This window comes from Equus caballus, chromosome 25 (genome assembly GCF_041296265.1).
Source record: "Equus caballus isolate H_3958 breed thoroughbred chromosome 25, TB-T2T, whole genome shotgun sequence".
Taxonomy (NCBI): Eukaryota; Metazoa; Chordata; class Mammalia; order Perissodactyla; family Equidae; genus Equus; species Equus caballus.
In genome coordinates this window covers 29213531-29236745 of record NC_091708.1, presented here as the reverse complement: position 1 = coordinate 29236745, position 23215 = coordinate 29213531, and the positions used below count along the sequence as shown (strand labels likewise).

The 23215-nt window shown below is 42.5% G+C and overlaps 1 protein-coding gene across 7 annotated transcripts in view; it reads left to right on the top strand.

The window, feature by feature from the left end:
- The window catches only part of ASTN2 (astrotactin 2), an 828204-nt gene that overhangs the window by 690651 nt on the left and 114338 nt on the right, over positions 1–23215 (top strand). Inside the window, exon 20 of one of the 7 annotated variants that reach the window (XM_070251111.1) lies at positions 2625–3832. The exons of the other annotated variants lie outside the window; for them this stretch is intronic. Within the exon in view, the coding sequence (XP_070107212.1) occupies positions 2625–2629 (5 nt within the window). The 3' untranslated portion in view covers positions 2630–3832. Of the gene's footprint in view, positions 1–2624; positions 3833–23215 lie in introns of those variants that run through there. 7 annotated transcript variants of the gene reach the window in all.

Sequence of the window (23215 nt, the reverse complement as noted above, 5' to 3'; positions counted from 1 at the left end):
TGCCTTCTGTATCACAGAGTTTTTTACAGTTCACAAAGCAGACTTGTTCATCCCATAAATGTATATTGAGGTATTACTATGGACCAGACACTGTAAAACATATCATGGGCATGGAATAGTAACAAGACAGGCACGATTCCTGCCCTCTTGGAGCATATAGTCTACTAGGAAAGAGACACACTTAGCAAGAAATTACCCTATAGCATGATAGGTGTTAAGATAATTCAGATGCTGTAAAAGCACAGAATACAGGCTTCTAACTCAGTCAAGTGGAGGTAGTAAAGGCTATCTAGAGGAAATGAGACAATTATTTGAGATTCTAGTTCCAGTAATTAATCATACTGATCAACCCATCATACTCAAGACTACCGGTACCCCATGTGGAGCTCACCCTCTGGCTGAAAAGACTGTTCTTCAGATCTCACTTCCTCCCTGCTATCATCTGTTGTCTTACTCAACCTTAGTAGCAGCCGCCCATTGTAGATGCCAAGAGAAGAAAAGTTACCTTTCCGTCTGCACTCCTCAGAACCTCCTTCTAATCCTGGCAAGAATTATCATAGGGAGGTGCCTATCTTCCATCAGAACACTTTGTCAGGACTAAATCCATCCTGCCTTATGTCCATGAAACTCAGTCATTCCCAAAAGGTAAAGTCAAATGGAATCTAGTATTCACCTTCTTTCCCTACCTGAAACTGATTCTCTAAGTATTTAAGCTGCTGGTTTGGAGCTTTCTCTCCATCTGTGCTCTTGCCATCACAATAGACGAGTTCAGTTCCTCCTGGATGCCCTGTCCAGCAATCTAGTCTCTCACTTCCTTCGCCTGCTTGTCTCCACTGAGCTTTCCTCCATTCTGTATTGGCCACCCTCTCTTAGGTCACATCCTGAAGTTTGTCCTCACATTTTCCCATCAAAAATCATTAGTTCCAATGTCTCACTCTCTGATCATAATCTTTTATCCTATCAGTTTTTTTGATCTCCGACTACTACCATGCCTGTCTTTTAATTCAACAGGATTTCCTGTCCCTTAGTATCACTACTCTATGTCTATCTATCAGTTCCAACTCTTCTTTAGTCATTTCCCTATCCATGTGCAGTGAACTGAATGTTTTTGTCCCCCCAAAATCCATGTTAAAATACTAACCCCCAAGGTGATGGTATTAAGAGGCAGGGCGCTTGGGCAGAGATTAGGTCAAAAGCATTTGCAATTTGATGTCTCGCAAGCAATTCAAACTCAATGCATCTAAAACTAAACTTGTTACCATCTCCCCACAAATGTGTCCCGCTCCAAGTGTTCATTTACTCACTCTATAACTGATACCACTATAAATTCAGTTCCTTGAACAAAACCCCAAGACTTAATTCTTCTCTCTTGTTCATCCTAATATTCAGTTCATAACCAAGTTATTTTGCTTTGATGTCTATAATCTCTTTTTTCCAGCTTTATTGAGATATAATTGACATATAATATTATCTCTTAAATCTACTTCTTTCTATTCTCATTGCCTGATCTAAGCCACCTATCATCTCTTGCTATCACCTTCTAATTAGTCTTCATATTAGCCACCTTTTATCCCTTTCAGTTCTCAATTCTAAATCCCAGGTTGCCAGTAGTCTCCAAATACAACTTTTGACCATATCCAGTGCCTAGCACAGTGTCTGGCATACCATGGACACTCAATAAATCTTTGATGAATAGATAATCTGATTTATAAGTATCACTCTACTGATTTAAACTTTTTAAGAGCTTTCTGTAACTCTTCTAATTGAATTTAAAAATTTTTGATATGGCCTACAAGATTATGAATAATTGCTCTTGCTTACTTCCCCAGTCTTCTCTCTGCTCTTGATACCACAAGTTATCTTTCCCATTTGGATCTATACACCCAAGTCTCAGCTTAAATGCCACTTATCTGAATCCTTACATTATATTTGGCCCCCTTATTGATTATGTGAACTTTTAGTATTGAGTACTCCCTTGGTAGCATTTCTTACAATTATAATGAATACTTTTAGATTTTGGAGGGAGAGAGGTTTAGCATTTGCCTTTTTCACTCAAATATTAGCTCCTCCAAGGTGAAGTTATATTCATCTTTTTCCTCACTCTATCCCCAGTGCCTAGTAAAATGCCAGGCATATAGTAGGCACCCAGTAAGACCTGAAATGTGAGCAGGAAGTGGTGAGATGAGTGAAAGTTGAGGGGTGGATGAGGATGGAGAGGATTCTAGGTGGAGGGAAAAGCATTTGCAGTGAGTGGCTTTAAGGAATAAAAGGGTGGTGTGACTGGAGTATAAGTTTTGAGTGACGGAATTAAAAGAGAAGAGACTACAGAAAGGCTAACATTATGGCGGATGGTTTAAGATATACTAAAGAGTGAAAGTTTTATCACCTTGTCTCCTCTATGGAAGATGAATTGAAGGACCTTTGAATCCATTATCTCATTTTATCCAGAAATTAATCCTTCCAAGTAAGAGGGAATTATTATCTCCGTTTACAGATGGGGAGTTGAAGATCAGGCTTGTGAAGTTGGTAGTTGCAGTTCAAACTTCTCAGAAGAATGGGGTCAAGAATTGAATTTGGGTTTCCTGGCTGTTTAATCTACATTTCTTTCCATTTCTCATTGCCAGTGTAATGCCAGCCAGAGGCATGAAGCCCATGGATCTAGGGATCAAGAAGAATGGCTGAATGATCTTTTCTACAGAACTTCTTTGCCCTAAGAAAGGATTGTGTGTGGCATTGCAGGGTGAACTAGGCGACCACAGTCTGTAGGACTAAGGTTCAGCTTCTGTTGCCCACCTGGAGGGATGGCTGACATAGGACCAAGCAGAGGCATCAAAGAGATAGCCTGTAGGTAAAAAAAGAAGATAGGAAAAGGGGTACAGATGTAAGGTCCCTCCCTCCTCCATTGGACATGGGGAGGTGGGAGGGAAGTGGAATTTCCCTCTAAGGCATTATTGATTGGCTTTTTTAAAATCTGAATTAATTACTTCTCCACTAGACCTCATCTCTGTCCTTATTTTCTTCTCTACTAAGGCCACTCTAGATACTTCCAATAGAACTTCCTCACCAGGCTCTCCTTCCTCTAGTCTTGCCCCTAAAATCCATTTTCCTCATGCTGCCAGAGTCTTATCTGTCTATACCAGTGTTTCCCAAAGCATATTCTCCATATGTGAATGCATTAACGAAGAAAATCAGAACTAAACATCAATACTTCTCAACATTGTTGTGAGCAACAAATGGAATGATACATGATGTATGTGAGATGCCTGGTGCAGAGAGATATACAGTAATCACTCATCCTTTGTCCTTACTATCCTCTTTGAAATATGCACAATGCTCTTACTTATCTGAAATAATTGGCCTTAAACTGGAGGTAGCAACCCAGTGGTTACATAGTGCTTTTTAATATTTGATTAAGTTGCCATCATTTGAAATCTGGAAGATTTTTACATGAAAATCTGGATTCCTGGCTTCTGCTGAAAAAGAGTAGGTTCTGGCAACCTCGGGCTCACATTCTGACGTGGTGGCAGTAGACAGGGGAGTTGAGTAGCTGCTGCCCACTTTAGAGAATGCATGTAAACTCTAGTTTGCCATACTCTACCCCTTCCAGGTTGTCTGACATCCACTCACTACATTAATTTGTATTATCTGCTTTGCCTCTGCAGATATTTGAATATGTCAAGTATAACTTAGGCCGGCGACAGAGAATGTCTTCTCTTGAAAGTTTTGTATTCACCATGCCTTGGAATATTTTTGCCTATTGTTTGCCTGTAACATGGGCAAGGGGGTTTGAGCTGACTACCGAATAATAAAAGAAATGTCTTGTTAAAATTTCTTCCGTTTTTGAATGTTTACTATGTGTCCCACGAGACTTCTAGCTCTTTGAGGGTATCTCTCCAGTGCATCACTGTATTCATTTGTTCATCCTCTCCTAGCACAGAGTGTGGTTTACGGTAGGGGCCTAATGGGTGACCACTAGAGGAGTACAGTGAATGAACAAGGTAGAGATGCAGTGGTAAACTCATTTAATCCTCACAGTAATTCTATGAGAAAGTTACTGTTGTTATTCTCATTTTTCGCAAAAGCAGAAACTGAGGCTTGGGAGTAGCCCACTGGTGCTACTATGCTTCTAGAATCCTAAAATATCATACTTACAAGATCCTCACAGGTCAGTTAAGACAGTCTCCTCAATTCAGATGAAGAAACTGAATCCCAGAAGTCAAGGAAAATTGCCCTCAGTCTCCTGGTGAATAAGTTCAGGCTAGCACATAGGCAAGATCTCCTGGCTCCCAGCCCAGCATTTGTTCCCATGCCATATGCCTTTAGGAGTATCCAGGCTTTGATTTGTCCACCAATTCCATTTCCAGTCTTGATAAACTTCCTGCAGTTGACTTCCCTCTCCCTGAGTCATCCTGTCCTACCTCCCAAAGGAGAGATTCTGGATACATCCCTGGAGCCATCTGAAGTGAGATCAAGGAGTTGTGTTCACTGGACCCCAAACCCCCAGGGAGAACTCATTACCTTGCCTCACCTACACCAGTGGGAAAAGGTGAGGGTGGAGTACCCTGGAAAGAAAGAATTTGGTTATAAACCAACAATGAAGATGGGCTTATAAGAGAACAGTTATGGGCCCTGTTGTAACTGTCCTTTAATACGTAATTGACAACTTTCTCTCCAGCTCATCTTTGGAGACTGTTGACAAATTCAAAAGCCTCAGGCACAGCTGACATCAGTGATGTAGGAGAGCTTTTAAACACCTGAGAGTTCCCTGGTAGTATTCACTCCGTGATCCCTAAGGGCCTTTAGAAACACAGGAAATCTTGAAGGAACCATAGAGATCACAGATAAACTTCTACTCAATCTCTCACACCCACCACTCACCTCTCGCTCAATCATACAGATGAAGAATAAGATTCAAGTGACTTGACTGAGGTCATTCAACATATCAAGAGTCCTGGAATAATTCCTGCCCTCAATACTGAGCATTCAAGTGTCAAAGGATTGGGTCATAACACCCATGGGTTTGAGTTCACTCACTTATTGTTTCAGACCCCTGGGCAGCAATCATCCTTTGGGGGGGACTCTGAGTTCTGGGGAGAATAACCTAGAAAGGAGCCATTTTCAAAGGCCAGAAAAGATGGAAGCTGTATGTTCTAGTAGGCAAGAAAACAAATTCCTTTATATAACCATCCTTGAGATATTTTCTTTATATTTGCAAAAAAGAACAATACAACCCAAACTCTTTCTCTTCTTGAATTGGCTTTCAGGAAGCTGGTCACTAACTTAACACATTTGAGGATGGTAACACTAGTCTTCTTTCTCATCCTCAGACACACCAAGCTGGTTACTTCCCATCTACTTCCCTCTTCCTAGAACTTTCTGCCCCTAGTTGTTCAGATTCTTAGCTCCTTCATAGCATTTGATTGCTTCGTTCCATTGCCATCTTCACTTAAAAGCCTCCCTGACCACCCAAATATAATTTTGCTTCTCTGTCACTCCTTGTCACATCCCCTCGTATTACTGCCCATCACATCACTTATCATTCTATGAAATAATCTCATTTATTTATGCTTTTGCCTATTTATTTTTGGCTTTCTTGCTCTTGAATGTAAGCTCTATAAGATTGAGGACCTCAACTGTCTCATTCTATGCTACGTCCCTACTACCAAAAATACAAATTATGCTGTTTTCAGAGGTCATGAAACCAGGCAGTCAAACAACAAGTGAAGAAGCAGAAAGATATCCAATACAGAGAGAGTCACAGCAAGAATGAAACAAGAGGAGATGCATTTGCTAAGCACCTATGCCATACCAGGAACTTCGTAAACATTATAGAAAGTGCAAGTTAATTAAAGAGAAAGGGAAGAGAACCAGCATTTATTGAGCATTTATATACCAGGTGCTTCTGTATAATATTTAATCATCAGAATTATTCTGAAAAGTAGCTATTATTATTTTACTTCACAGATGGGAAAACTAAGCTTCAGAGGGAGAGAGTCGCTTGCTAGGAGCATATCATTATTAAATGACAGTGGTAGGGTTTGAACCCAATTCTTTCTCACTCAGAAGTCCATGCTCTTTCTTCCTACTCTTGATACCTTCTAAGGAATCTTTGAAAGAGGAATAATTAAAAAAACCTTTTAATGAAAGGAAGGAGAGAAGTATATAATGAAAAAGTTATAAACTTTCGAGGGATGTGTTTTTGATTGGGAGTGTGGAGGAGGGGGCTGGGCATTGTTTTCAAGGCAGAAATTATGGGGAAACTTAAGCTCTGAGCCACTTGGGTCATATCCTGGGCCAGGGACTACAAGTCTCCATGTTTCATGCATTGGGTACAGATGTGCTGTCATCATGTGCATGATGAATCACACCTTAGGAAGTTCAGATCTGGCTATTCTGCAGCAGCTGAGCTTCTTAGGGGAGTTCTGGGCCTGCAGCATAAGGAGACAAAGGGTATTGAAACTGAGATTCAATGAGTACGCACAACTGGCTGAACTTAAAGTGACAGAGGAAAATCAAATGTGAGACTGGATTCCCCTAATGTTTCTCACCTAGAATTAGCTACATGGACAACTGTCTCAATGATTATGTAGTTTATAAGTGGGGCTTTTCTCTACGCTCTAAGTTGATACTGGTGGCTCATATTTTTTTAAATTCATTTCTAGCTGACAAACAATTATGGACTATCTGCTGTGTGCCAGAGTTGGTTCCAGGCACTGGGGAAATGCTAGAGACAGTGAGTTGAATTACCTAACTATAATTCATAGTAGAGGACATACATTCATTCTGTTTTTTGTTTTGTTTTGTTTTTCATTTTGATTAAACTAAAAACAGAGCCTGAGAAAGGATTGGAAACATGTAGTTTACTTGGTAGGTACTCATAGGCAACAGTTGTGATGGAGCTTGGTTGGTGACACCCGAAGGAGAGAAAGCCAATACAGGGGTGTGTTCAGAAGGTTATTATTGAGATAATGGGGGCTTGATTTCACTGTCATCTCCTGAGAGGGAGACAAATGCCTCCAAGAATTGTTATCTGAGGATGCAAATCTGGAATGTGTCTGGGGTGGCTCCCTACCTGTGGTGTTTGAAGATTGCTGTTCCTTACACTTCTGGGCTGTGCTTGCCCAGTTGAGCTGAGAGCTCCCATAGCATCAGGGAAGGCCTCAGAGCAGAAAGCAAAAAGACACACCTGGCATGTGCTCAAGGTGGAAGTTATTGGAGCAGCACAAGGTGAGTCTGAGCTCACACTGGAACCATCCACTGCAATTGAGGCCGAAATCAGAGACTAGGGATGTGCAGCGACCCTGAGGATTCTCTTAACTAATCGTTCAGAAAATGAGTATATTGAAAAACTACACAGGCTTAGCATATTGCTGTGTTCTTGGAAATCGATGGAGAACATGATAAATACTATCCCTTCTTTTTGGAAGCACTTAATCTGGGGAAAGAAAAATAAAAAATAGACAACTACGTGATAACATAAATGTAGTAAAAATGAAATATAACTAAATAGGTACAAAAACTTAGAATGGAAGAAAGATTAGTTTGGATTGGGGAACTGGTTATCAAGGAGGCCTTTGTGAAGAAAGTGGCCTGTGACATCAGCCTGGAAGGATGAGAAGAGTTTTAATAGTAGAAATGAGTAAGAGGAAATTCGGACAGAAGAAAGAGAATAAATCAAAAAAACCCATGAAGATAGAAAAGAAAGGTGCCTTGAGGAACATGGCACGGGAGAGACTGGAGTTTTTGGTCAAGAGGAAGATTGTCTTAAAGACCAGGCTAAGATATTTGGACTCTATTCTCTGGGCTATGGAGAGTGATGGAAGGTGTTTATGGGCCTAAGTTGTGGTTAGAATACACCTTCTCATTCTTGAGCAAGAATGACTAGGTGCAGGTGAGGTATCATGGGTAGGTGTAATGTAGAATGAGCCCTGCCAGTCTTGGCTTACATAGGATCTTGGCAACAGAACAGAGACTAATTTGGACAAGTGGGATCAAGGTAAAGACACAAAGCAGATTAGTTTCCTCCAGACAGTCTTTGCCTTTGACGTCCACATGGAGAATGGCATTAGCATTCTGTTCCACCAACCAGGGCAGTTTGATAATTTTTATTAATGTGTGGCCCAGTGAGTTTCCTCAGCCTTCATCCATCAAACGCTGCATCGTGCCTTCAACAGCGGCCCACACCCAGTGCCTCGGAAGCCCATATATCATGCCTCGAGGCAGGGAAGCAGTTTCCCTTTTATCTCCCTTGCAAAAGCACAGATGTTTGGAATGTCAGTAAATGTACCCAGCCTTCTCTGGGTTCAGGCACAGCTTCTCCCTGGATGACCTCTTTGGAATCCTCATTCTCAATGCATTCCGGGCAGACAAGCTCTCTTTTTGTTCCTTTAGAGTTGCTTCTGCCTCAGTCTTCCAACTCATGTGTCATGGGCAACACATTTGTGTGGCCACATCTGCCTTGTCTCAGCTGCTGAGGCCATTCACAAGGCAGATATTAATCAGCATTTGAAAAATTTTATAACTTGATATCCCAATGCATGGTTTATCGTTAGACTTCACCCACATCTCCCCTCTATCATCTGAAGAAAGAAAGTGATGTGAAGGGCTGATTTGCAAGAGACTTGATCTGACCTTGAGTCCCTGTGTGATGTTGGGACTCTCCTGTATGGGCCTCCTTTTCCCTGTCTCTGAAATGTAGTGGTTGAAACAGATCACCTCTGAGCCTTCTCTATCTTTAAGGTTTTATGATTTCAAGCCTCTGGAGTATTAAATGCATATACTACATTCTCTTCTTTCGTTCATTTTTGGCAGACTACCTTCATTTTTTGAAATTTCTCTGTGTAGGGAAGGAAAACATTTCTTCTACCTTCTCTGAGTCCTTCTGGCCAGACAACGAATTAAATTCACGAGACAGAATAACAGGAGAAGATTAAACAAAGCTTTATAACATGTATACATGGGAGAGGCTCAGGCAAACTGAGCAACTTGCCAAAATGGCGGAAGCTCTCCCCTTAAATTCCACCCTCAGCTAAAGACAAAGGAGGATGTTAGACGTGGGGGGCGGGGGGAGGGAGTCAGCTATGGGGGATTACCAGAAAAGCACAGTAAATAAGAGTAAGATTATTATGCAGATTTAAGTCCTTGCCTTCTGCATTGATGAGAGTTGCTAGAGATAAGGTCATCCCCTCTTCTTCCTGGTACAGAGAGGGGGACACCTTTACAGATGGAGATTTCCTTTACAGATGTAACTATCTGTTAACAAAGGGTAACTTCTACGTCTTAGAGTTTCTCTCAATTCTGGAGTTTTTAAAAGTAACCAGCCCAAAATAATCCTCATGCCAAAGAGACATATCTTGGGGTGGCCAATTCCAGTCCCCCACATATGGAAATGTAACAGTCATACACAAAAGTACACTAATCATAAGTGTACATCTTGGTGAATTTTCACAAAGTGAACACAGCCCAGTGACCAGTACCCAGATCAAGAAACAGAACATTGCCAGGCTCCCAGAAGCCCACCTTGTCCTCCCATTCAGGCATAGCCCCTTCCTCAAGGATAGATCACTATCCTGAGTTCTATTAATATAGATTAATTTTGCGTGTTTTCAAGCTATATGTAAAAAAAAAAATCATACAATATGCATTCTCTTGCGTCTGGGTTCTTTTGCTTACCATATTGTGAGATTCATTCATATTATTAGATAGAGTTGTTTATTTAGTTATTATTATTATTTCTCTTGTTCTTGAAGGAAGCTGCCATTTAAAAAGCTGGTAGCAGTTTTTATATCTAGAGACAACAAGTTAGCTTGAAGCTGAGCTTTCTTGTCCAAGAAAGTTCTTGTGAATAGCCTCTCTTAGATATATGAAGGTAAGGCCAGTATGTAACCATTGGTTACTCTGGAGGAAGGATTTAATGGGGACATTTTGTGGCCTAGAAAAGCCTACCCTCTCAATGACATTTGGTATATAGAGCTCAAGGGGAGCACCTATGAAAATTTGAGTTTAAATCAAGAAGCAGCTGGAAACAAATGGGTGGAAGATCCTGATTGCCTTCCCTTGTGAAGCGTAGAACCTCTCAGGTAGGTTACGATTGGCCCTTCATGTAGAGGAACTCAACATGAAGGAGGAAGAAGTCAGATTGGTGTATCAGGCTCAAAGCCACAGTATGCACAGCCACCTTGGCACAGTAGGCATGACCTGTGAATGAGGAGTGAGACATAATCTAAAGAGTTGCAAACTAGGGAGCCCAAGCCTAAGCCTGTTGTGGATGAGGGAGTGGGATTGTCCTCCCTTGGAGAACCACTGTGGTCCATGTAAGGCAGCTTTCTAATGGCGCCTCCTCCACCGTGATCTGGCACAGAACCGTATAGAACTCCTGTTTTCCAAAGTGACGTCATGTGGCAGTGGTAGGAGTTATAGGCAAAAAAGGAAGGAAGACCCATGGAGACCTGATGTTATTCTCCCTTCTCTCTCCACAAGGCAAGGGAAGCCTTGACTTAGAAAACCTCTAAAATTATTTTACAACCCAAAGGGAGGTTAGCTTCAAGAGAGACCCTGGATTTTTCAGCAATGTGTGCTTGTGGAGCTAAGAGAGCAAATATTCCAAACATTAAAAGAAGTGTTTGTAGTCTAAGTTAATGCAGTTGTCTATATATCATTCATTCATTCATTCATTCTACCCATTCAACAATTACTTATTGAGTTTCTGTTAACTATATATTCAACACGCTTGGCACTTTTAGAAGTAATACATCTTTGACTGCAATCTGTTCCTCCCTTCAGCATTCTTTCATTCCTCTTGTCTTTCTTAATGTAACTGGTATGTTGACTTATGGTTACAAGGCTCCTTGTGGCTGTAACCCTTTCAATATGGTTGATGATGCAGCATTTAGTGGGGAGAGTTATCGTTCTGGGACATATTAAACACTGAGTAGATATTTGCTAATTACTGGGATCATTTTAATCACTGTAGAATTATATGACCTTCCCCTATAGTCACCTCCCCAAATCAATTCTCTAGACCCTGGTTTTCCCCCTGAATGAAAAAGAAAGTTCTTATACCAATTCATGTGTAAGTTCTCTTATAGGTCTGTGTTTCCTAAGTCCTTTAGGGATAATCTCTTCTCCTTTATTTATCTTGCCTAAGTCTCTATGACATGAGTTAGCCACCCATGTAAACATGGAGAACCCAGTCATTTTGCAAAAACATTGAGGTATAAACTATGTGCTTAAGATCTTTGCATTTTCTTGTATGTAAATGATATTCCTCAATTAAAAAAAATCACTGTGAGATGTCAAAGAAACCTACCATTTATTGAGCCTTTTGGCATAAAATATTCAACAGTGATAATGAAGTGGGAAGTGGATCGTCCCAGTTTATTGATGAAGACGCTAATATTCTGACATGCTAAGTAACATCTCAGGTCAAGTGGTATCCAGTTTTAACCCATTGTTGATCCAAAGTTTACTGCAATTATAATTAGCTCTACCTTCTCCATGAAGTCTTTCCTGATTCCCACTCCAGCAAACCATTACAATTCTTGGTTCTGAGATATCTTTGCTCCAGAAACCCTGGTGTAGACACCATTTCATCTGTTGCCAGTGCCCCCACTGTCTCTACTCGATGAATAAACAGAGACTTTCAGTTCCCAAGGTTGTCATTGGCCCTATTTTATAAGTCCTAAATTTGCTGCTGAAGTGTTTTACAAGATACAACCAAACAAAAGCAAGTCTTTGAACAGAAGGTCACAGCTTTGGAAGGGCCTTTTTGGGTTTTAACACTAATACTGGGCATTAAATTCATCTTAAGCAGAGCTGAATTTTCCCTCTGGATTAGAGGGATGGGTTTTCAATGACCAGTGTTATTTGGGATCCTGGAAAGCAGAGGGTGGATATTTTTGGCACGGTTTATGTCCAGTGCCTCATTCTTCAGTTGACTCAGGTTTCTGGGTGGAGTTTCAGTTTTGTAGTAAGACTCTGGACCTAGGACAACAGTCTGGCCAATTTCCCCTCAGGTCGCTCTAAATGACAAGAAAAAATACTCCTATCCTTTTCCCAGGGCAGAGATGGAAATGAGACCTTCACGTTCTTGTCTACATGGAAGTACAATCACTTTAAGACTGCAAGAATAAGAGGGAGATGCTAGAATGCTTCTCTAAAAGGGTCTTGGCATAGAAATGAGCATCTCCTGCCTTTGTGTAATGCTTTCTACTTCATAAAACCCTTTTCATATGCTGTCTCATCAATTGCTTACAATAGTCCCATAATGTGGAGTATCCTTGGACTCATATGAAAATGGAGACTCAGGGGGCTGGCCCCGTGGCCGAGTGGTTAAGTTCGCGCGCTCTGCTGCAGGCGGCCCAGTGTTTCGTCGGTTCGAATCCTGGGCGCGGACATGGTGCTGCTCGTCAGACCACGCTGGGGCAGCGTCCCACATGCCACAACTAGAGGAACCCACAACGAAGAATACACAACTATGTACCGGGGGGCTTTGGGGAGAAAAAGGAAAAAATAAAATCTTTAAAAAAAAAAAAAAAAAAAAAAAAAAAAAAGAAAATGGAGACTCAGAGAAGGAAAATGATTTAACCAAGGACTTCTAGCTAGTAAGAAGTTCAGGAGTACTGAGGACTTCTGCTCTTACTGCCAACCAGCTCCCCTACAAGGACTTGGAGTTATCACAGTCAATCCTTTGAGCATCTCCTAAATGCTTCTATCATCATCCCTACTATATGAATGGGAAAACTGAAACCTGGTGATGGTGATGTGGGTGGCCCAAAATTAATTACATGGATCAATCCCCAGCGGAAGTTTTCCTAGATTATCTAAACTTGAATCCATACCAAGGTCTCTCTTAATTACTCTCCATGTGGAAAGAATAGTTCCTCCAAAGCTGGCCTGAGATCTGGATTTTCTGTATGGCTTTTTAACATGGCCAGTTGATTTTAGAAAAGCAGGTTTTACCAGCTATTAATTGGTGGCATCTAGTAGACAAGCATTGCTGATAAATTAGCAGAATCTTTAACTTGAGAACATGGCTCCTTTATAAAGAAAAAGTTTCTGTCAAGATTTTATCTATAAAGGTCTCATTCTTGAAATCAGTCATTAATTAGCCAAAGTCCAAAGATCTTCTCAGAGTGATCACTGCCATTTACCTCATATATCTTTATGCTAGACACTGTGCTAGGGACATCAAATAACTTTCTCAAATCCTTACAGCAATTCCATGAGCTACAAATTGTTATGTCCTTTTTAAAGGAGAGAAAACTGGTGCTCCGTCAGATGGAATCACTTGTCCAGTGCAAAAATGGGATTTGACCAATGTCTGTCAGAGTCCCTGTCCTTTTTGGTATACCAAACTGTCTTTCAGTTACTGCACCATCGACCTTACATGTTGGAAGGAACTTTAGATGTTTTGCAAGTCAGCTTCCTATCAGCTTCCATTTTAAGGATGTGCAAATTAAGACCCAGAGAAGGAAAAAGATTATTCATTAAGAGGAATTTTCCCATACTCTGCATTGGCCTAGTCAAGTAGGTTTTGGAGACTGGCACTGTCTTCTAGGATTCTCTGGGTCCTGGGTATAAAGCTCTTCATTGATACCAGGCCAGTCATCCAGGGAGGAATTGGCATGCACCTCGAGATTACCTACGGATTCAGGGCAAGGGGAGAGGAGCCATCATCACCCTCATGGCTCTCCTAAACCCAGGACCTTGCCTTCGGCAGTGTTTTGGGGACTGGATCATTGAAATTTAGAGGGCCACGTCACTCACATTTCCTTGGAAAATTTCCTGTAATGAATGACCCACCCATTCTCTCCCTGCTCCTCTCCTTCTTCCTGAGTGAGACATAATCCTAGCAACTGGGTTATGTCACATTTCACTTTGTTTGGAAAGGATAAAATTTTCCCTCCTCTTAATTGAGTGATTGAGCCTTTGTGAGCTCACAGATCTAATCTCGAGATGCGGGTGGGTTAAAGCTGGTTATGGAGACATAATAGGAAATAGCGTTTGGAGAGTTTGGGTTAGAGGGAATGATTGAATCTTTTTCTCAGTCAGAGGCCTTGTTTGGGGGCAGGGTAGGGTTTCTTCCATGCAGATGGGCTCCTGCAGCTCTGAAACAGCCACTCAATGACTCTCTCTGAGATAAACGCACGTATAGCAGAGGCTGGGGAGATGGTGTCTGCCTCCAGTTATGCACTCTCTCTCTCCTGAGCCCCTATCTTCCTAGCCATTTCAGACTGGAGGTTTATGAACGGGCGTGGTATAACAGGAATTCTGGACATCAGACTCTTTGGTTCTGACTTCAGTTAAGCTACCAACTTTCTCTGCAGCCTTTGGAAAGTCGCTTCTCCTTTCAGGCTCTGTTGCCCCATCTGAAAAAAAAAGGGTAATATTCTACATCTGCCACAGTCTCTTTTTGAATTAAGGTTTTAAGGATCATTAAGGATGAGTCAATCTAACCAATGCATGTTCTGAATGTCAAGAGTGTGCCAAGTACTGGGCTAAGTTCTGGGAATTCATTGGTGAACATGAATAGTCAAGAACTCTGCCTTCTTGAAATTTAGAGTTGACTGGGGAGATAGACAATAAGCAGTTGACTTTAAGCACAGTGACTCCTGTGGCGGGAAGCATGACATTCTATGGTAGTGCACAGTAAGAAGTTTTAACCTATTGTTGAGAAGCTATTTTGAAATAAAATAAAATTTTATTTATGGCACCAAAAAAATCTCTCTTTGGAAGTGGATAGTTCTGTGTGAATAGTAGAACAAAACACTTTGCTAAAAAGTCAATTGATCATCAAATGAGTCCAAGGAGAACTGTATCACTGTAGGCTTACTGGGCTGGGAACATCTGATGGGATGGGAGACCCTGCATCTGGTGGGGCTGGATCACTGAAAGATTAAGGGAACGTCTAATTCTATATTAACGTGATAATTTGATTAATATCTGTAAACTCCTGGAGAGCAGGGCCTAAGTTGTTGTCACTCAGCACTGCATTCCAATACTCTGTACAGTGTCTGGCACATGGATAATACCTAGTAAATATCGTTGAATGAATGTGAGTGAGAGGAGATGAGAAACGAGCCAGATCACAGAGAGTTTAGAAAACAAGCTAAGCTGTTTGGACTTCTTCCTGTAGGCAAAGGGGAACCTTGGAAGCCTTTTGAGGAGGATCATAAATGTGATCAGAGTGGCGCTTTGGAAAGAAAGGTAACTTTTCTAAACCTTCTCCTCCTGGTTCCTTGTTTCCTTAGCCAATCTCTGAGCTTCTTGATGGATCTTCTCTTAATCTTCCTTGTGTTTAGCACAGTTCCATGTACAGAGAAGGTACTTAGGGAACGTGTGTAGCACGAACGAGGCGATGTGTGAACAGAGGCACAACACAACAAGAATGTCTCAAGAGATGGAGAGTGTAGTGTCTAACACAGGCTTGGAGTTAGTTGGTGTGAAGTTTAAAATCTCAGTTATATCATCTGTTAGCCATGTGACACAGGATAAAATGCTCAACTCTTTTTTTCTTTCTTGGTTTATCTCTTAACTCTGGGCGTTAGTGTATGGCACATAATGGGTGCTCAATAAATTTCAGCTGTTGTTAGTTGTATTCTTCCTTTCATGGGGAAGATGCAAGATTTTCTAGGAAAGCTGCAAAGGAGAATCCCTGGATCCCTCTCTTGTTCTCTGCATGGTTTGTAACAAAGTCCCGCAAACCTTTGAGCTGCCAGAGCCCATGTAAATCACCCAGTACCACCCCTTCGTTGTGTAGATGAGAGGATTGAACCCTGGAGAGTGGAAGGGGCTGATTCCAGGTCCTGCAGCACGTTGGAGGCAGAGCTGGGACCTGTCCTCTTGTTCATTACTCTTCATTCGTGTATGGATAGTGCAAGTGTCAGTGAAACTGGCCTTAGGATTTCCAGTATTCTAGAGGTAGAATGGAGCCCTAGGCCCTTAAACATTCTCAAGGTCAAGTGAAATTGTTCTTTTAGTTAATGTGGTATATCACCTTGCCCATTCCATTCCTTTTACCCAAGAGGTATTATGATAGTTTTTGCTTTCTTTTCTTTTTCCCAAGGGAGATGAGTAGTCAGAAAGGATGAGATTAGCAAAAATAAAGATAAGATTCACACCAGAGGCTGCTTTTGCTGGGTCCTGTATTGTCTCAGTAAACTTAAGCTCCTCCAAGGGCTCCTGGGCTCAGGCTGTGATTGGAGCCAGAGAATGTAAGAGACTCTAAGTGAGCTGAGTAAGAGAGCAAGAAGAGGAAAGTGGGTGAAGAAAGATGATCACTACTGAGTCATCATATAATGTCAGAACAAGGACATGCTCAGAGACCATCTCGCTCAACTTCCCCATTTTGCAGAGATGGGGCAAGATTGGTTCAGATCATGTAATATCACTGCGAAGATAAAAATCAACTGGACCTGGTATTGGATGAGATATGGAAGGTGAAGGAGAATGAAAGTCGAGGACAATGTGTGCACAGATGGGGATGTTCTCTGGGAAGTGGACCTGATTAAAGTGGAAGATCCTGAGTTTAGTTTTGGATATGTTTTATCTGAGGTGCTTGGAAACATTCAAGTAAAGATGTAGCAACACGGTTGGATATGAGGACTGGACCCAACAGAGAGAATCTGGTCAGGCGGTAGAACTCTGAGAGTTAATCAGATGAAAGGTGAAACAATGCATGTGGATACATTGTCTTGATAAAGTCAACTGACCAATAGGAGAAGTGGGCTTAGGACTGAGCCTTGAGCAGCCCCAGCAACTAACTTCTAGGTAGATGAGCCTGAACCTTCGAAAGAGACTAAGCAGGAGCAACCTAATAGGACAACAAGAAAACTGGGGGATCAAGCAACCAGGAAAAGAGAGCTTCAAGGAGTAAAGGAGTGGTCAACACATTGCAGACTTGAATTGACTAGAGTCACTCTGGTAGTAAATAGCAGAGCCAAAACTTGAACCCAGATGTGTGATTCCAAAAGCTATGCTCTATCCAAAATGCTATATTGCAACCCAGCTATGAGACAAACTATATGCCCATGATTGCAAGCAGGACGGTCCTCTCCCTCCCCAGGTCTGGCTCCCTAGACCCCAAACGCCCTCAGAAACAGACTAAAGCTTAACGGAAGGAAGGTCAACCAGAACTTGAAACTCACTCTGAGAACACTAAAGCTCCTTTCTGCCAAACTTTCTCCCCACCCCCATCCCCAGGGAAAGGAGTCCAACAAAACTTCAATTCACTTGTAATTGCTCCACTCCCAGAATTAGAAGGATTTTTTTTCTTTTTTTTTTTTGTTATTGGTCTCCTTCTAACACCCTCAACTGATGCTTTTACAAAACTGTTATTTTAGGGCTGTTTGGACTTGTTTTCTACATAGCTCTTGTTTTCTATTATTTCTCTCTTTTTCCAGGGTTCAGACTAATTAAAGGAAGTGTAAATCACACCTCGTTTGCACAAAATACCTTTCATGAGGTCTGGAAGCAATTTAGCTTCTGTTTGCCAAAGATCTTTAGGAAAGAAAAAAAATTCCCTTTGGTTTAAAAAAGATTAATTTCTTGGTGCCAAAAAAACCCATTAAGTGCACCTCCCATTTCTGGGATCTTTTATGGTTTTCATGTGAAAATGGCAGCCAGGGAAAAAAGAGAAGGAAGACCAGGCTGGCTCTGCAATTATATCTGGCCCTCCTGTGCCACCAACTCGACTGTTGTACAGCAAAGAGCAGATTTAGAATACAGCCTGGTTTCACAGGGTGTCTAGAATGAATGAAAGATCTGTCACTGGCTATCTTCTGCTCCCCTTCCAACCTCCAATTGGCCATGGCCATAGGTCCTTGATTTGGGATGAAGCTTATCAGCAAGGTTCTAGAGAAGAGGGCAGAGCTGTCACCTCGGGCTGCTGTCGCCCCCTCTATTAGAGTCCTACTCCCTATTTCAGTTCCTCTTGTTCCCTACCCTCCCCACCTCTGCCTCTTCTGCCCTGTGTATGTTCACTTTTGCTCCGAGAACTGACACCCTGCATTTCCTCTGAGGTGTTAAAATCCTAGAATGTGGTACCACAAAGGGTCCCCTCCTTCCCTTCTAGCATCCTCATTTTATGATTGGTGGCACTTAGGGCCAGTTAGGGGGATTGTTTGTCTGTAGACCCACCCTGTGGCTTAGCAGAGCCAGGGTTAGACCTCAGGGCCAGACTCTCAGTCCAGTGTGCTTTCCAGTCCTTCATAAAGATGACTCTCAAACAGTGCAATTTCAGACAGCAAGGTGGTGGGAGAATAAGTTGTAGGCATGGAGGAATGGTGCATGCTCTGTTCCTCATATTATACCCTGATGGTGTTTGCATCTGCTACCTTCTCATCAAATAAGTCATGGGAAAAGAAAGAGATGAGCTAGGCTAACTATTGAGGTGAATGTGGTAAATGGCAGTAGGAAGAGAAAAACCTTGGTGGCAGATCCTGTATTCAAACCTTATCTCCTTCCATTTCCATCTGGTTGACCAAGAACAAGTGACTTCACTTTTCTGGGCATCAGTTACCCCATCTATAAAATAGGGATAATAATAATATTCTCCTGGGATTGTCAGGACAATTGAATGAACTAGTGAGTATAGCAGATCCGTAGTAGGGGGTCAATTGGAGGCTGTGGTTTTTCCAGCTGTCTTCCTTCTTGAGAGTGAAGAAAAAGAGGAAGCAATGGTCTTGTCTCAGAATCAGCATGATAGAGTAGGAAAAACACAAACTTTGGGTTCAAATCCTGCCTCTGCTACTTTCTATTCACACGATCTCAGACACAATTGTTTTTTGCTTTTCTGAACTTGTGATTTCCTAATTTCAAAATGAGAATCGTAAAAGTCATATGTGGAGAATTAAAAATGTACTCACACTGGCATATTACGGAAGTGAGTGAGAGAGAGAATTCTAGAGGAAATGATGTAAGCAGTTCCAGAAAGAGCCCTCAGAGTCAGAAGACCAGAGTTCAGGTCCCACTTCTAGCAAGGACTGGAACTTACCTTTCTGAGCCTCAATTTCACAATAATAAAATGATTTTGTTACGTCATTTCTGAGCACGTTGCCCCTTAGCCTTGGCCCCTGTCCTTATCATAGCTCTCCTGGGTTATTGTAATATTTTCCTAACTAGTCTCCCTGTCTCTATCCATCCTTCCCCTAGTACCTCTCTGATTTTCACCTTGCAATCTGTGGGAAGATTCTAAAACCGTCCTAATTCTCTTTTGGAGTCAGAATAAGGTCCTCATTTCTGAGTGTGGTTTCTAAGGTTCTCCAAAATCTTACCCCTTCTTGTCTCTCCAGCCTCCTCACTTTTTACCTCCCCTGATCCTGCCCTTTCACCCTCACCTCTGGCCCCTGCACATTGTAATCCCCCTTCAGCAAAAGCTGAAATGCCCTTGTGTACCTACCCTGTTTCAAGAGCACACCCTCAACTTGAGACTTTCTTAGGAGCTTTGCCTACAAAACCCCTAATTATTTGATTTATAACTTAGGTCAAGTGACTCAACTTCTCTAAGCCCCAGATTGCTCATCTGTAAAATGGGCATGTTAATCCCCTCCCATGGGGTTGAAGGAGGAATTAAATGAGATGACCAACATAACTAACCCTGTTTAGCATTTGTCATAAACTAAGTACTTTTCACAGGCTTAGTCCTCCCTGTTTTTATGCTCATCACTTGCCTCCTGGACACCACTTCAGCCTCAGACTCTGTGTTCTCACAGGCCTGGTGCTCCACACGCAGCCCTCTCCTGTGTCTTCCTCTTTCACTGGACTGTGAGTTCGTTCCTTGAGAGTCCTTGTGGTTCTGTGCTTGGGTTTGAATTTCAAATCCCAGCCTCATCACTTAGTGTGTCACTTTGGATGAGTTAGTCTGAGCCTCAATGCCTCATCTGTAAAATGGGAACAATGACATCATCTATCTCACAGGTTGTTGCGAGGATGAAGTAAGAACATGTACATAAAACACTTAGCAGAGGTCCTTGAAAGAGCACATTGAAAGAACTCGATAAGTGTTTGCTCTTATGGTTGCTTCTGTATCCCTAGTGTCTGGCCCAAAGACGATGCAATGATTGTTGAAAGGATGAAAGTGCTTTATAAGGAAGCAGGAGTGTGGGATGAGTTTTCTGATGGTTTTCAAAGGAGAGTCAGTAACACATCCAGGGTGGGGCTTACTTTGCGGGATTATGGGATCAGGCCAGGGCACTCCTGTTCCCCCGAGCCCTACTCTTTCTTTTGTTTGAAACTTGGGAAGGGATGAGAAGGGGAGATTGCCCAAATGTTCATAGGGCAGGCACAGGCTCAGGCACACAGAGAACTAGAAACACGTGAACCGGCAGAGCCTCCTTGCCAATGTGCCCTAATCCTGTCCTGAAGCGTTTCCTGCATTCCCGCCCCAGCCTGGCATCCTCTCATGCTCCCCCTGCAGCCATGCCAGCCAGCAGGGTCGTCTCCTCCTACCCCGGCCTCTTGCCTTTTCTGGGTCTGATGGGAAGCTCCTTTTTGGCTGAAATACCATGGACCGAGGTGGTAGACCATCCTGAGTTTGAATTCTAGCTTCCGTATTTACCAGATTTGTAATTAGGGCCAGTGATGCAATATCCCTGAGTCCCAGTTTCCTTGCCCGTAAAACAGGGATATTAATCCTCATTCACAAGGTTGTCATGAGGATTAGTACTCTGAGTCAGCGCCTGAGGTAGTATAAGTGCTTCTTAAGGGATTAGTTCCCTTCCTCTTTTCGTTGTCTACACTCGCAGCCTAAACACTGCTCCACATCAGCCTTCTGGACATAGGATGAGTTAGTTTCCTGTAACTGGGAGTGTTCAAGACAGGGCCAAATGGCACCTGAATGTGGGCAGAGGGGTCAGGCTCAGTGGCCTTTTGGGCTCCTCCAGACTTAGGATTCGGCTACTCTGTAAAATCATTCCCAGGTGAAGGGTAGTGTGAAGACAAGGATGCTGCTGCTGCTCTTTCCCCCACCTTCACTTTTCCCCCTACTCCTGCTGTGCCCTGAGCTTCTCTTCTAGCGCAGTGCCGGAGTTGCCATTTAAATGTATCCTTCTCCTTTCCCTCAGCAGCTCACTGTGGAACTTCTCCACTCACGTTCTCCTGCCCAGCTTCAGCACCGTGCCTTATAGAGGGGGAGGCACTCAGTCAATGTTCTGAGGGGGAAATCATTAAGGAATTAGTTTACAGGACCATCTGTAGGAGCCAGTCCCCCTGAGCTTTCTACTGCTCACACTCTCTCACTCAATGCCTTTTCTAATTTTTGTTTTTTGAGAAAGATTAGCCCTGTGCTAACATCTGCTGCCAACTCTCCTCTTTTTGCTGAGGAAGACTGGCCCTGAGCTAACATCCGTGCCCATCTTCCTCTACTGTTTATATGTGGGACACCTACCACAGCATGGATTGCTGAGCGGTGCCATGTCCGCACCCAGGATCCGAACCAGCGAACCCCGGACCACCAAAGCAGAATGTGCGCACTTAACCACTGTACCACTGGGCCAGCCCTCAATTCCTTTTCTGTATGAACAATGTTGGGAAATCCACTTAGATATGTCTTCTCAGCCTAAGACTCCAAGACCAACCTTAAATTCATTTAGCAAATATCTATTGATTGCCTACTATGTGTCAGGCTAGGCGCTTAGTGGGGATATGACATCTGTTTTCTTGCTTTTTCTCTGGCAATCTATAAATCTAGACTCAATGAAACCTACAGCATTTAGGGTGCTCTGTCCCCTGACATCTCCCCGGCCTCATCTCTGGTCACTCCATTGTAGGGACCCTTTACTCAGCCACACCAAAACAATTGCATTCCCTGAAAGACTGCATATTACTGCTTTTTTTTCATCTTCTTGAACTTTATCACTCTTCTTTCTCTCTCTTTTTTTATATTATAGTTTCTAGAATGCTTGGGTCTTTTACACAGTAAGTTTATATATTTTATAATCATTAAAAAGTTAGTTTCATTTTGGAAAACAAAGGAAAAACAAGTCGAGGAAAGTGGTAATGCTCCTAAAAAACGCAATATCTGGGTCGTGGTAATTTAGAGGGGAGAACAGGATGTCTTCACCAAGCAGGAAGAATGAAGAGTAGAGCTTTGAAGGTCAGGATAGGACTCAGATGAAAGGAAGGAAGAAAGAGGACATTCTAAGAGCAAGTAGAAAGGCCTGAAGGTTGGAACTTGTAAATCTTGCACAGGGACACAGAGATAAATGTGGTTTAGCTGGAGTGGATGCTGAAGACAATGAGGCTTGAGTCGTAGTTTTTGGTCAGATGAACAGTGCCTTGAACGCCAGGTTGGGGCACTTGATTTTGATCCTGTACCAAGTGGAGAGCTACAGAAGTTTAGCGTACAAGGAGAGCACCATTGGGCCTGGGCTAGACATATAAGACCAGAGATGTTGCTCTGATATATTGCATTTGATGAACATTGGGACTTCTGCAGATTGGCTTGGCTACCTGCAAAGGGGCAGCTGGTGCACTCCGATTATATAGAAACAGGCAAGCATTTTCGCACTGGCCTTGATTTCATGGAAGGAGAAAAGGCCAATCTCTTTTTCAAGAGGGAACTAGGTTTGTTGTCTTTCTCTGCCTTCCCAACAGACTAAATCCAGGCACATGTTCACAAGCACCTTCCACTGGGATTGGTGAGCTGTTTGTTCAGCTTATCTCAAATGCAGGTGGCTTTCTCTTGGCATAGCTGCAGTAAGCTCACCCTCAGGGCTTAAAACACAGTTGAGGTGGGGTTGGGGTGGGAGCAGTTAGGAGCAGGCCTGGGGCCTGGCGCTGGCCTTTGACTGTACTGCTCATCACATTTGCATAAGATATTCTCCTAACCCAGAAAGAGCTTCTTCCCCTCCTTCTTCCATCTAACTCAGGGGTTGGCAAACTAGGTCTCATGGACTGGCTGCCTATTTTGCAAATAAAGTTTTATTGGAACACAACCACATCCATTCATTTACATATTGCCTGTGGTTGTTTTCATGCTACAACAGCAATGTCAAGAACTTGCAACAGAGATGTATGGCTCACATGCAGAAAATATTTACTGTTCCACCCTTTACATTAAAAAGTTACTGATACCTGATCTAACAGCTTTTTCCAGCCTTCAAAAAGCAGCTTAAATTCACTTCCTCAAGGAGCTGTCCCTGACCTCTCAGTTCTCACTGAGTGCTCATACCTCCACTTATTATCCACTAATTTTCAGTACCATATTTTCTCTTCT